The 14,051-nt window shown below is 40.6% G+C and overlaps 1 protein-coding gene across 1 annotated transcript in view; it reads right to left on the bottom strand.

Annotated features, from left to right (window-relative positions):
• The window catches only part of DCC (DCC netrin 1 receptor), a 734,614-nt gene that overhangs the window by 136,900 nt on the left and 583,663 nt on the right, over positions 1–14,051 (bottom strand). The window contains exons 18-19 of the mRNA XM_087715396.1: positions 10,399–10,537; positions 9,114–9,221 (exon numbers count right to left, since the gene is read on the bottom strand). Of these exons, the coding sequence (XP_087571522.1) occupies positions 9,114–9,221; positions 10,399–10,537 (247 nt within the window). The remainder of the gene's footprint in view (positions 1–9,113; positions 9,222–10,398; positions 10,538–14,051) is intronic.

Here is a 14,051-nt window from a genome sequence, read left to right as displayed (position 1 = left end):
CTTTCCCTTCCTCTCACTTCCCTTTCTCTCTCTTTCCTTTCTCCTTATTTTCTCTTATTTTCTCGTCTCTTTCTCCTTTTATCTTCCCATTCCATCCTATTGCACCCCAGGTTTGGCTGTCAAATTTTGATGACTTGAACTTAGGACTTTGTGGCTTGTAAAAATAGGATGAAAGCTACAAATAATGTGACCCCTAGCTTTCAAACTACCATGTCTTACACAACATAACAAATTAAGAAGGGCCGGAAAAGGCCTGGTGTTATGCATAAAAACCCTCTACGAGCATCTAAAAATCCAACACATCCACAAGTATTTTTCCATTTCATTTGCCGCCTGTCAGGTTAAGGTAGATGGATAGCCAAATTCTATTAGAAAGGTAATCATTGTCTTTGATATGGGTTGTTCATGTGGAACAATGCACAGAGGCCAGCTGTGAAGATCTAAGCCCCCCCACTTTGTATACAAAAACACACATGAATTTCCTGCTAAGTAATTCTCTTGCCAAGTTGCTTGAGTTTACATGTCTCCTTTTTGCGATAAACCCTGCAAGGAACTTAGCCATTCATAAGGAACTGAAATACTCCCACATTTTATCTTATGGCTCCCTTGTTTTCAGCTTCTAACCATTCCAGTCAGCTGTGAAATGAGAAGATTTGGGCAGCTAGATGTGGCAAGTCAATAGGGAAGGATTGAATGGCATCCTGCATACCTTTTAACAAGCATATATAAAATTGTACCCTCGGTCAGAAAGCATTTCAAAGAATAATAGCATGCATAAGTTTGTCAGACTTAAATTGTTTCAACTCCTACCCTCAAAAAGACGCTATAGAGCACTGCACACCAGAACTAGACACAAGAACATTTTTTTCCCAAATGCCATCACTCTGCTAAACAAATATTTCCCTCAGAACCATCAAACTATTCACAAAGGCTGCATTACTATTAATTTCTCATCGTTCCTATCACCCACCTCCTCCCACTTATGACTATGTGCCGAGGTGGCGCAGTGGTTAGGGTGCAGTACTGCAGGCCACTTCAGCTGTTATCTGCAGTTCAGCGGTTCTAATCTCACCGGCTCAAGGTTGACTCAGCCTTCCATCCTTCCGAGGTGGGTAAAATGAGGACCCAGATTATTGTTGGGGGCAATATGCTGACTCTGTAAACGGCTTAGAGAGGGCTGAAAGCCCTATGAAGCGGTATATAAGTCTAACTGCTATTGCTATTGCTATTGTATAACTGTAACTTTGTTGCTTGTATCCTTACAAATTATGTTGATTGTTTCCTAGTATGATTTCATTGCTTATTTGTACCCTATGACTATCATTAAGTGTTGTGCCTTATGATTCTGGATGAATGTATCTTGTCTTTTTATGTACACTGAGAGCATATGCACCAATGACAAATTCTTTGTGTGTCCAATCACACTTGGTCAGTAAAGAATTCTATCCTATCCTATCCTATCCTATCCTATCCTATCCTATCCTATCCTATCCTATCCTATCCTATCCTATCCTATCCTATCCTATCCTATTCTACACAATACTCCTTGTAGCAGAACAACATATCATTTTTATTTTGCATACACTTTTACTTAAGGTAAGTCTGATTCCATAAACAAATGTGTGTGAGTGATAATGGTATGGCAAATCATTATATAATATCAGCCTTGACTGATATTGGCAGTATTGGTTACTGCAACTACAACTAATAGTTCTTTGGGCTTCAAAAGGATCTTAAAAAAGAAAATATGAATGGTGTAACGGTTCCACCACAAAACCGCGTTCGACTAAAGCGCGCTCGACGAAACCGCGTACCTGACGTCATCACAGCGAGACGAAAAAAGCACGCTGTGAGCGCTAAAGCTAAAATTAACCCCTAAACCTAAACCTAACCCCCCGAAACCTAACCCTAACCCTAACCCTAACCCTTAACCTAACGCTAAACCTAACCCTTAACCTAACCCTAACCCTAACCCTTACCCTTAACCTAACCCTAACCCTAATGCTTAACCTAACCTAACCCTAACCCTAACCCTAACCCTTAACCTAACCCTAACCCTAACCCTAACCCTTAACCTAACCCTTAACCTATCCCTAAACCTAACCCTTAACCTAACCCTTAACCTAACCCTAAACCTAACCCTTAACCTAACCCTAAACCTAACCCTTAACCTAACCCTAACCCTAATGCTTAACCTAACCCTAACCCTAACCCTAACCCTAACCCTTAACCTAACGCTAACCCTAACGCTTAACCTAACCCTAAACCTAACCCTAACCCTTAACCTAACCCTAACCCTAACCCTAACCCTAACCCTAACCCTTAACCTAACCCTAACCCTAACCCTAACCCTAACCCTAACCCTAACCCTAAACCTAACCCTTACCTTAACGTGAATCAGCTTGCTTTCAAAGCGCTTTTTAAAGCGCCCTTTTTTCTCCGCGGTCGCTGTTGTTGCGCTGCTGATGACGTCAGCGACGCGCTTTAATCGGGCGTGCTTTAGTGGACTGCGGTTTTGTCCTGCCACAGGTGTAATGGCATGTGGATAAGACCTTGGGAGACTGAGCAAAAAGATGCTACCAAGGGAATGATCAGATAAGAGCACCCTTTGAATGATGTCAGAGTAGAATGGATTTCCAGAGGAAAAATTGGAGAGTAGAAACCAAGAGCACTACTCAGGTGACCCTGGGGATAGAGATAAACCTCCAAGTGCTTCAACAACCTTCTAAAAGGATGCAAATGATTAGCTCTTTGCAAGGAATATAAATCCTTCCATTCCCCACTATACTGACAGAGCTGAAGAAGCTTCTTGGATGAGAAGTCAAACATCTTAAAAAAAAAAACCCAAGAAAGTCCAGTTGCCTCCTGAAAAAGCCTCTTTGGGACAACCATCACCTGGATGACTGAGAATCTCTATAGCCTTTTTGGATCAGATAAGAGACGGCATAGCCTGCATAGTGGGGTAGGGCCAGATGCAGAAGATACCTTCTCTAGATCCTGGGCTTAAGGGAGATGGGGTGTGGGAGAAGACCATCCTTTCAGACTTGTAAGATTCTGTCAACGAAACTTTACAATAAAGTAGAATTAGCTCACCCAATCATGATTTATATCTTGCAAGGGATCTTGCAAGTCTAAAAGTGCAATCCTCACACCTGTCTCCTTATAGACTAGGGAGAGTCTCTTTTGAACCACTTGCCTCACTCACTATCAAGCTGTGGTCTATGGTGCCTCTTTGTTCAGTCTTCCAAGGTCTTTCTCATATACCATCAAAACTGACCACTCTGATGTGTGGAAAAATCTAGATGCACGATTAAACCAAACCACAGGAACATTATTACTACTAAAGTTATTGCAATAAATGGATGTTCTTGTATACATGGCCTGAGAATTCATCAACAACAGTATGAACTGTAACACCTCTAAAAGATCCAAAGTAAAAGAAGAATGAGTTAGGTCATAGGGATATGGTGGCTGCGTGGCTAAGACGCTGAGCTTGTCGATCAGAAAGGTCGGCAGTTTGGCGGTTCGAATCCCTAGCACTGCCTAATGGAGTGAGCTCCACTTGTCCCAGGTTCTGCCAACCTAGCTGTTTGAAAGCACGTAAAAAATGGAAGTAGAAAAAATAGGAACCACCTCTGGTGGGAAGGTAACAGTGTTCTGTGTGCCTTTGGCATTTAGTCATACGGGCCACATGACAATGGAGATGTATTCTGGTTCTTCGGCTTTGAAATGGAGATGAGCATCGCCCCCTAGTGTTGGGAACAACTAGCACATACGTGCAACGGAAATCTTTACCTTTACCTTAGGAAAGGTCCAGGACTGTATGGATCAGGAAAGCTTTCATTTAACTATTACTATAGTCTTTAATAAAACATAATAAGACAGGAATTAAGAGTTTGACCATTTCAACTGTAAGAATTGTTCAAACTTTCCAAATGTCTAGAAGTTACCAGTTCTTGTCGTTGTATTAATAAAAGTCTTTAAAGGCAGTTTCTCACTGACAAATAACTGCATTGTTTTTTATTTGTGTGATTATAAATGGGGACAGTTTTATAAGTTGCAAAGTATTTCTCATAAAATCGGATTGCTGCTTATTCATAGTCTGAAGGGATCATTTAACTGCATTATTAGCCCCTTTTCCCCTTCTTTTTAAAAGCCTCATTCTATTTTTCATAGCAAATTAACATGACCAGCTCCTAATGGGTATCTTAATTAGGCATAGTTATTAATAGCAATATTTTGTGCACTAATATCGGTCATTGTATACCATTCATTAAATCCAATCCTTTGTCAGTCGGTGTTAAGGGGGGTTTGAGATGATCCGTTCTTTAGTTTCTTATTATCCAGTTAAAATATCCACCAATAAATTCTATTATCAAGTGTCAATCTGGGCACCCTGTCATTATCTATATTATGTTTTACATTATTGGCCAAACAACTCGCTTATTATGAGCTGTCCTTAATTGCTACTGAGTCTAACACTATCTATAGCCCTTTGCTCCGAGGGTCTATATTATTTTACAGTGTATTTGCTGTCCTCAACTCTTGTTATGTTTGCATGGAATTAATTACTAGCATTTCTTGCAAAACCTCCTTCTGTATAAAAACCAAAACAAGAGCAGCTGAGATAACATATTGCCCAAAATGGCTACTTTTGTAGAAGGGAACATCACCTCTGCATCCCCCAGAATTCTCCTGAATTTCTTAACAAGCCTTATTTGATTGCAATTATTATTGCAACCCTCTTTTTCTCTAGGGGTTTAAAGTGAAATACATAAAAGTCCTGCCCCGTTTCTGTAGTAATCTGGTGTAATAGGTTGGGCTGAGAGAAAATTACTGGCTGAAAGTCATTTAAAATGCTTCTCCTTCAAAGAGGGGTTGTGACCCTGAGATTCCATAATCGAAGTCAACTTCAATGGATATCAATGGTGTGTTTCTACATAAGTGCTGAAAGTCAGCTCTAAATTTGATAAAACATAGTTAGCCCAGAGAGTGAAAAAGCTACATTGTGAAGAGATGTAGGAACTTTAAGCCAGAGGTGTTATTTAGCCGGTTCGGACCGGTTTGCCCGAACTGATAGCGGTGAACTGCGGGCAGGTCTGCCACCGGCCCTGGCTCCAAAACATCCTATGTAGCTTCGTTTTCAACACCGTGCACACGCATGCATGCTCTGTCCGTGAGCAAAGTGCATGCGCAGAAGGCCACACACATGTACGGAAGGCATGAATGCTGACATTTGCAATCTTATGTGAATCCCACCACTGCTTTAAGACTATTATACTGTTTTGAACTGATGGCATATGTCCATTTCAGATCAAGTTCCTGCCCAATTGCCTTGAGGTAAGATGTCAAAGGTACCTCCAACACTCTCTTCCTAAAGAAACTTCTGTTGTCAAAATCATGTACTAGTGAGCCAACTTGGTTTAGTGGTTAAGGCACCAAGCTACAAACCAGTAGACTGTGAGTTCTAGTACTGTTAGAGGCATGGAATTTGGCTGGGTGACTGTAGGCCATTTAGCAGGCGCCTGTGAGTTCTAGTCCTGCCTTAAGCATGAAAGCCAGTTGGGTGACATTGGGCCAGTCACTTTCTCTCAGCCCAACTTATCTCACAGAGATAGGAGGAAGGGATTTGGGGTATGTTAGCCATCTTGAGTTATATATCAAAATATTAAAGAGGGGATAAAATAAATATTTCACTAGAGAGCAGAGACCTTTTACTTTGCATTCAGAACTATAGTGGCGCAGTGGTTAGAGTACAGTACTGCAGGCTACTTCTGCTGCCTCCTAGCTGCTTGCAATATGGTAGTTCAAATCTCAACAGGCTCCAGGTTGACTCAGCCTTACATCCTTCTGAGAATGGTAAAATGCGGACCGAGATTATTGAGGGCAAAATGCTGACTCTGTAAACTGCTTAGAGAGGGCTGTAAAAATAGTGCGAAGTGGTATATAAGTCTAAATGCTATTGCTATTCAGTTTGTCTATTCTTTTATTGTAAAACTACCAATGTAATAAGCTTGCTTTAATTTTTTGGATCTAGACTTTACCAGAGAACTGGACTGAAGGTAACTAAACTAAAAGCAATATCATGAATCCAAACTTGAATGCAACCACCTGTCATGCATGATGATCAGCTTGTTATTTCTTCTATCTATTTTCTACACCATCTGTCACAAACTTAAAAAAGAAGGGCCATCTAACTATGAATAGATCACCACATATTGCTGGCTCAGTAGATCCCAAAGAAAGATGACTCAACTCATTGCTAACACTAAATGGGAAATTATTTAAATGAGACTGGGAAGCATTTAGCCCCCACATTCTGCTGCCTAAGGTTTATTTTTAAGAATATGGAGATCTAAATATGTAACAGCCCCATGCTTGTTAATTATGGCTTTGCAAGAACTTTTAAAACTTGTTCTGTAGTGAACTCGAATCAGCTCTAAATGGTAAGGAGCATAGAAAGTGGTGAGCACTGAAACGATAAATAAGTTTTTGAAACCTATTATTAATGAAATAAATGATAAAACTGCAGATGTATGAAATGTCCATTTGTGAAAAAAAAAACAGATGCACACTACGTTCGTGGACAGGATTGGTGAGACTTAAAATAGGAAACAGAGAGGACATTTCAGACTTAAAGTATGTGAGGAGAAACAGTGGGTTCACTGGAGAAAGTATAAACCCGTGATGGTGAACCTATGACATGCGTGCCAGAAGTGGCACACAGAGCCATCTCTCTGGGCACACCAGCCATTGCCTGTTGTTCTTCCGGGTCCCGGCACGCCGGCTAGCTGGTCTTCGTGTGCGTGAGAGCGCTGGAAACTGAAAGAGCAGCTGCCCAGTGCGCATGAACATGCCAGGTGGCTGCTCTTCCAGTTTCCGATGTACCACCTGATCTTCCCGTTTCTAGTGCGCATGTGCATGTGAAGACCAGCTGGCTAATGCACACCAGGCAGTTGCTCTTCTGGTTTCTGGAACATGCGCATGAGCGTGCACTCCCATTTCGGCACTCGGTGCCCCAAAGGTCCCCCAACACTGGTATAAACAATCTGAAAACCTAGCGCTCCATAAAATTAGAGTTGAGTATACTCTACATTAATGAGGATACTGCTAAATGTTCTGCATTAAAGTGCTGAGAATTAACAGTTTTTATGAAAGACATCGCTTTCCTCCTTATTTATTTTTCCTGAATTGCACGATACCACATCTACCTCTGTTGCAATGGATATGCAGGTTTATGGAGATTACAGCCCCTAATTAATCCAAAAATAAACCAATTGGAACAGCCTCCCACCTGAGATTGGTGGGATCTTAGCCTTAGGCTTCTGGAGGGTTGTGAAGATTTGGCTGTCAAGCACAGGAAATCAGGAGCCAAGGCACTTCAAATGAATAAGGATTCAGTGCATGCTAACACTCTCTACGGAATCTAAACTAACTATATATCTATTAAGGTAGACGATTACAGCTTTAGTCTGGCAAGATTCTGTCCATTAGGTACAAGCAAATAAAGGATTGCACTTGATGGGATTTCACTGGGTCATCTCTGGGCCTGACAGGAAGGGTTCTTTTGTTTTCAACTAAGTTTTTTTAATGGATTGCTGTAAGTCCACTAAAGCTATCAAATGAAATAGGGAGCCATATGTCCTGTAGATAAATAAATAGGCAAGAGGTAATTTGTCACTGGTATCTAAGGACCTCAGTCATAGAAGATCTTTTGTCCCATACATCTATTTACAAACATCAACTTTTTTATCTCCTCCCATTTTAGAAACTCTTTTTGGAAATATTAGCCAATATTTTGTGCCTGTTTTTTGTTCTCGTTTCAGACAGGACAGTTTAGAGGTGGGTTCCTACCAGTTTGGACTAGTTCAGCCGAGTAGGTAGTACCTCGGCCTGCCACGCCCCCGAACCAGTTCTGCATGTGCAGAAGCATTTTTTCCAGTACTGTGCATGTGTGCGTAGCATGCATGTGTGTGTAGTGCGAATCAAGCCTGCGCATGCACAGGGTGTCCCTGAGTGAACCAGCAGTAGCAGCAGCCAAAACCCACCTATGGGACAATTCCAGTAAATCCAGATGAATTCCACTATAGATCCTACTAGGAGTATATAGATCCTACTAGGAGTATTACTCCATGCGCATGAAATTGGTCTTCATGTGCATGGAAGTTCTGAAAATCAGAAGAGCAGCTGCCCAGTGTGCATGCACATGCCAGGCGGCTGTTTTTCCAGTTTCCAGTGCACCATCTGGTCTCCCAGTTTTTGGTGTGCATGCACACGTAAAGACTAGCTGGCCAGTGTTTTTTTTTTGCTGGTAATTCTATGAAGAATTCTATTCTATTTTTGGTGAAGAAAGTTAGCACCCACCCTTGTTAGAAAAATGAAATATTCTAGGAAATATTAAAGAGGCAGAATATTATACTTTCCTGGATGAGAAAAGGAGAAAAGCAGCCCCCACCTTTGTTAATAGCCCCAGAAAGACTAGGACATCCTATCTACAAAACAAAAGGCCTCCAGCTCCAGGGTGATGGGATTAAGACATGACCCTCCAGGATTAGCCCTCTATCCATCTAGAACCACATGGCACCTGGGGATATTATATCACCCAGCACAGTTCAACCAGACTTATCTCAGACAAACTCCTAGGATTTGCACATGACTCCTACAGCAACCAATAGGATACATTGCTTACATAGGAACAGGAAGCTCTAGGGCAAGGCCCAAGGCAGATTATAAATAACACACATTCTTCACTCCATGTGTTCAGCTGCACCAGAACCATGTGCTTAATGGTTCTGCACCATTAAACCAGCTTTCCATGCAGCTTCCATGTTTCCAGTGTCTTTCTCCCCACTTGGAATTGAACCCAGATGGACATTTCTTCCAACAATGGGAAGTAAATACTTCTCTTTCCTTCAAAACAGCTGGCTCTCTTTTAAAAATACAGAAGGCTGAGGACCTTGGGCGATTATTTTTTCCCTCTTCCTTTTTCACCAAGTGAGTTTGTTGACATGGTCATTTCCAGGAAGGGTTGTGATGCAGACCTTTTAAACCCCACACTTTTCTGTGTCACCTGCTGAGAAGGAGAGAAGATACAAAGCTCAAGAGACACTTACCAGTAATTTTCCCATTGGCTTCTAATGGAGGTTGCCAGCTGACAATTACAGCTCGAGGCTTCCCTTCACGGGTAATGACTGTCAAATCCTTGGGAGCAGAGGTTGGGGCTTAGAGAAAGACAGAAGCCCAGAAGAGAGGTGGGGGGGGGGACAACACAGAAGATGACACCTTAATACAATAATGATATAATCTACCGTACCTTGAAGTGTTGTACAAACTAGACTGTTATTGCTAATAAAGAAATTCTTAAGCAAGGAGAGGTTAATGTCTCTAGCATTCCTTTGCAGATTTCAGGACATCAGGTTGCTAGATTTTAGGAGGATGGACTTGATAGAAAGAGATAGTCATGTATTAGGTGAATTTACTAAGCAGAAATGATGAATATAATCCTGTCTGCTACATATTCCATGAATGGTAAATTCAAGAATCATTAAGCATTTGTAGTTTTAGAGTTAATAACATGAGCAATAGTTTGGGTATAAGAATATAAACAAATTTGGGGTTAGAGCTGAACAATAGCCAATCACTATTATTTTTAGAATGATTCCATGCTTTCTTCTTCAAAATCACCATGTTTGCACACATTTCAAATCTTTTGAAAGGTAAAGAAAACATAATGTGATATGATATTTGGAAATGACTTAAATGATTGTGGTTTGAAACATATACATGATAAAATTAAATGTTGCCTAATACTTGTAGACTTTGTCACATATTTAAAGCCTTTGAGAAACTTACATAAGAAAAAAAAACACTTTATGGATGTACTTTTAAAATTATTATGCAATACAATAATAGATAAATGAAGACTAATATATAACACTGAAAAAAATGAGTCTTTACGAGTTTGAAAACAGACCCTTACTTCTCCTTATAAATATTAGTATACTATGCTGACTTTAACTCCATTGGTAACAAACTACCAATTAATAAAACATTGTAATTATTATCACCACAAATTTCTATATGCTTTAAATTGTGGTAGATATCAACCACCACTTAGCAGTAGTAAAAAAGCAAAAGGACCTTTATTTATTTATGCCATCCAATATGGAAAGTATCCCATGCATCAGAGTGTATAAATTTGGTCTCAAAATAAGTAGGAGCTATTAAATGAATTGTCCGCTCTATTCTTTTTAAAAAAAATCAATTAAAATATTTTATTTTTAACACTATTTATGAGATATTGCCATCTGTGTGGGCAGTGCAAGGAACTGGTTTTTAATACAATCAAACTAAGCATTAAATCTGGAAAAAAAACTAGATAATTTTCTAGAGACCTACCTGCTTCATATGTCGTAGCATGAGCTGTCATGCTCCATGTACTTGACCTTCGACCTTTGGTCACCATGACAGAGAACTCATACATGGTATTTGGCTTAAGACCAGACACGGTGTGGCTCAAGGCTGTTGTATCTGCTGACTAGAAAGAAAAGAAAAGTAAAAAAAAACTGTGTCTTTAAAACTCAATCATACTGGATTCACTAAAGAGACTATTTCTCCCACATTTTTCATTCCCCACAAAAGTTTCCATTCCTGTGAGGTTCTTGATTTATTGTACTTGATCCAAATTCAAAAATGGTTTGTGTCTGAAACCATTAGGCATCAGTATTAGTCATGGTGGTCAACCTCTTGATTGAGCTACTGCTTCTACAATTGTGTCATCTCCAGGGATAACACTCAAGGCTTTGTTATGAATGAACCAGTTGAATTCCCAGTGATTATTTTTCTTCCTGAGTCTGCCAGCCTTAAATGGCATACTGCTATGTCACAAAATTGTCATTATGAGTTAGAATGGAGAAGGAAGTTAATTCCTTCCTTCCTTCCTTCCTTCCTTCCTTCCTTCCTTCCTTCCTTCCTTCCTTCCTTCCTTCCTTCCTTCCTTCCGCTGTTGCCTGCCAGTGGCCAGTGGAGCTGGCAGCAGATTCGGATAGTGAGGAGGTTGGGGAGGAACCTGGGCCAGTCCTGGAGTCTGGGGAAGGCTCTGATGAGGGCTCTGTGTTGGAGGCAGAGAGGGGACCAGAGCCGTATGTCAGTTATCAGCTGCCTTCAGATGCAAACCTCAGTGAGGTAGACAAACAGTTGGAATCTGTTCCCAGGGTGCGCATGCACAGAGTTGCCAGACGAAGGGAACAGCTAAAGAACAGGGGCCAACCTGGCAGTAAGGCCACATGTGGACGATGAATGGCCCTCCGAGAGGAAATAAAAGAGGAACGAAAGGGGAATGGAGTTTTCAGGAGACAAATATTTCATGTCATTGGTTCGTGACTCTCCGAGACACCTTGCCAAGTTTTGCAGATATTGGCCTGTCAGCTCTTCGAGCCAGGTAAAGAATGTGACTGTAAATCCTCCCTTGAAAGACTTCGCTGGAAGTGAATGAGCAGAATTCACAGTAAATTAATAAAAAGGGGTTTTTCTTGGGACCAGGAGTTTGCTTCATGCTCTTGGGAAGCATAGGTCAGAACTCCCTTCCTCCTTCCTTCCTTCCTTCCTTCCTTCCTTCCTTCCTTCCTTCCTTCCTTCCTTCCTTCCTTCCTTCCTTCCTTCCCTCCCTCCCTCCCTCCCTCCCTCCCTCCCCCCTCCCTCTCTAAGGAACAAAGCCCTCTTCTGCCAACTTCTGTTTTCCATTCTTCTGTTTCATGTTACTATAAAACGTCAGGCTGACTTCTCTCCTTATTCTGAATTATCTTCAGGATAGAAACTATCAAGGTAAGATAGGCAAGAGAAGGATATGAAAGTAAATAAAAGTCTCTTTTAAAATAAATGAGCAGCGCTCCAGAGCAGTAAAACCCTTGTACTTCATCCCAGGTTCTTCTTTTCCCATTTTGCTTCCTGGAAGGGCTATAAATGTGTCAAACTTGGGAGAGTAGATTATATAAAAAAATAACTTTTAGCAATGCAATAATGTGTAAAAAATGCATTGCTGTTCTTTAAAGCAACAACAATAAAAAAGCACAGGCAAGTTTTTGACATCCTGTAAAATGTGATTTGGGACCATGGCATTCACTTAAATGAAAGAATTTGAAAATCTTTGCTAGACTCCCTTTCCAATAAGACCATTTTGAGCAATCTTCATACATATTTAATCCAGCAAATGAAAATAAATCTTTATACTGGTGATTTTGGCCAAATAGGTTTATCTATTTGTGTGTGTGTGTGTGTGTGTGTGTGTGTGTGTGTGTGTGTGTGTGTAGCTGCACGGAGGCACACTGGTTAGAATGCAGTATTGCAGGCTAATTCCACCCACAGCCAGGAGTTCAGTCCTGACCAGCTCAAGGCTCACTCAGCCTTCCATCCTTCATAGGTGGGTAAAATGAGGACCCAGATAGTTGGGGTCAAAATGCTGACTCTGTAAATCACTTAGAGAGGGTCGTAAAAGCACTGTGAAGCACTATATAAGTCTAAGTGCTTTTGCTGTTGTACACATCAGCATAACATTCGTATGAGTGATTCTAAGTTAATCAGTGGAGAAAATTGCATTATTCTTTTTGATGATCAAACAGAACAGATGGATAAGGGAGTTTTAAAGGATTCATAGTCAACATTTTCTCTGATTTTCCTTTTATTTAAACTCATATCAAAGAACCATTTGGATATGACAAGTTTCCCTTTAAAGTATGTCAACCAATGACAAAATAAGGGAAAAGCACATAAAACAGTATCAGGGCTAAAATTTGATATCATTCCATTTTAAAGGCATATAGAACATACATGAACATAGACTTGAGAACTAGTCGTGTTTTATGAGACTTTTAATCTATCCTATCCACTGAAATACTTCAATGGTATCCATACCATTAGGATTCCTGGATACAATTCCTGGAAAACAACAGCCAAAAAAGGACTATTGACTCCATATCCTGCTTATAGGCTTCTCATAGATCATTGACCACTGTATGAAGATGCCTTTGGTGTCATCCAACTTGGCTTTTCCTAAATTCAGTGTCAACTCTGAAGCGAACCTAGCTGAAGCCATCTTGTGCTGTTTCATAGTTGCCATGAAGACTCAGGAAGAAGGGAAGGGGGAGAGTAGATAGCCCAGCTTACAGTCAAAATAAAACGTTTTCTTGTGGGAACAAAGTGTCAATGTCTAAAGTGTTTCCATGATTACTATCAACCTGAGAAGGGAGGAGAATTCCATGCATACTTTTGGCTAGAGTAAAGTCTCATATTCTTGCAACTGGGGTGTGAATGCGCATATCCAGAACCCTGCCGTAACATCTTGTTGGAAAATGTGATTGATGACTTCAGGCAGAGGGGGGGGGGACACAGGGGTAAAGTTCAGACGCCATTAAGTGGGATTCAGTTTAGGCTCCAAAGAAGATCAAGCCAACATGTTGATCCTAATAAATGAATGTTTTTTGTTTGAACTTTGTCTTGAGGCTCGTAAATTAATTAGGTCATCTCTTGGGAATTTCACACAAAGGTCATCATAACAGGTGGCTGGTGAAGGAGAAGAGGAGCCTGCCAGCCATATTCATTAGACAAAGTGACTGATAACACTGGGGAGGAGGGAAGTTTTATTATTTTAATTAGGTAAAAACTGCTGGAGCTTTCAGAGTTGGCTTTCACCAGCTGTGCTGATATGATGTATCCAATAAACATGTCTTTTGAGGAATCTACCTGCCTCAGAATTCTGATGTCAATGGGTTCATTACTTGGAATACTGACATTCAGATTTTCAGGACAAATTTACTTTTTTATTTATTATGGGCATGAATACTTAAGAGAAAGTCAGTTTGATGTAGTGGTTAAGACACCATTACTCCAAACAGTTTGGTATAGTGGTGAAGTACTGGCCTAGAAATCCGGAGACTGTAAATTCAAGGCAGTCAACAATATTATGTTGGTAAGGCCACATTTGGAATCCTGCATTCAGTTTTGGCCGCCATGATGTTTAAAAAGATGTAGAGACTCTAGAAAGAGTGCAGAGAAGA

Source organism: Thamnophis sirtalis, unplaced genomic scaffold (assembly GCF_051295495.1).
Source record: "Thamnophis sirtalis isolate CommonGarterSnake01/CBP01778 unplaced genomic scaffold, rThaSir2_p1.2 scaffold_5, whole genome shotgun sequence".
NCBI lineage: Eukaryota > Metazoa > Chordata > Lepidosauria > Squamata > Natricidae > Thamnophis > Thamnophis sirtalis.
This window is presented reverse-complemented; position numbering and strand designations above follow the sequence as displayed.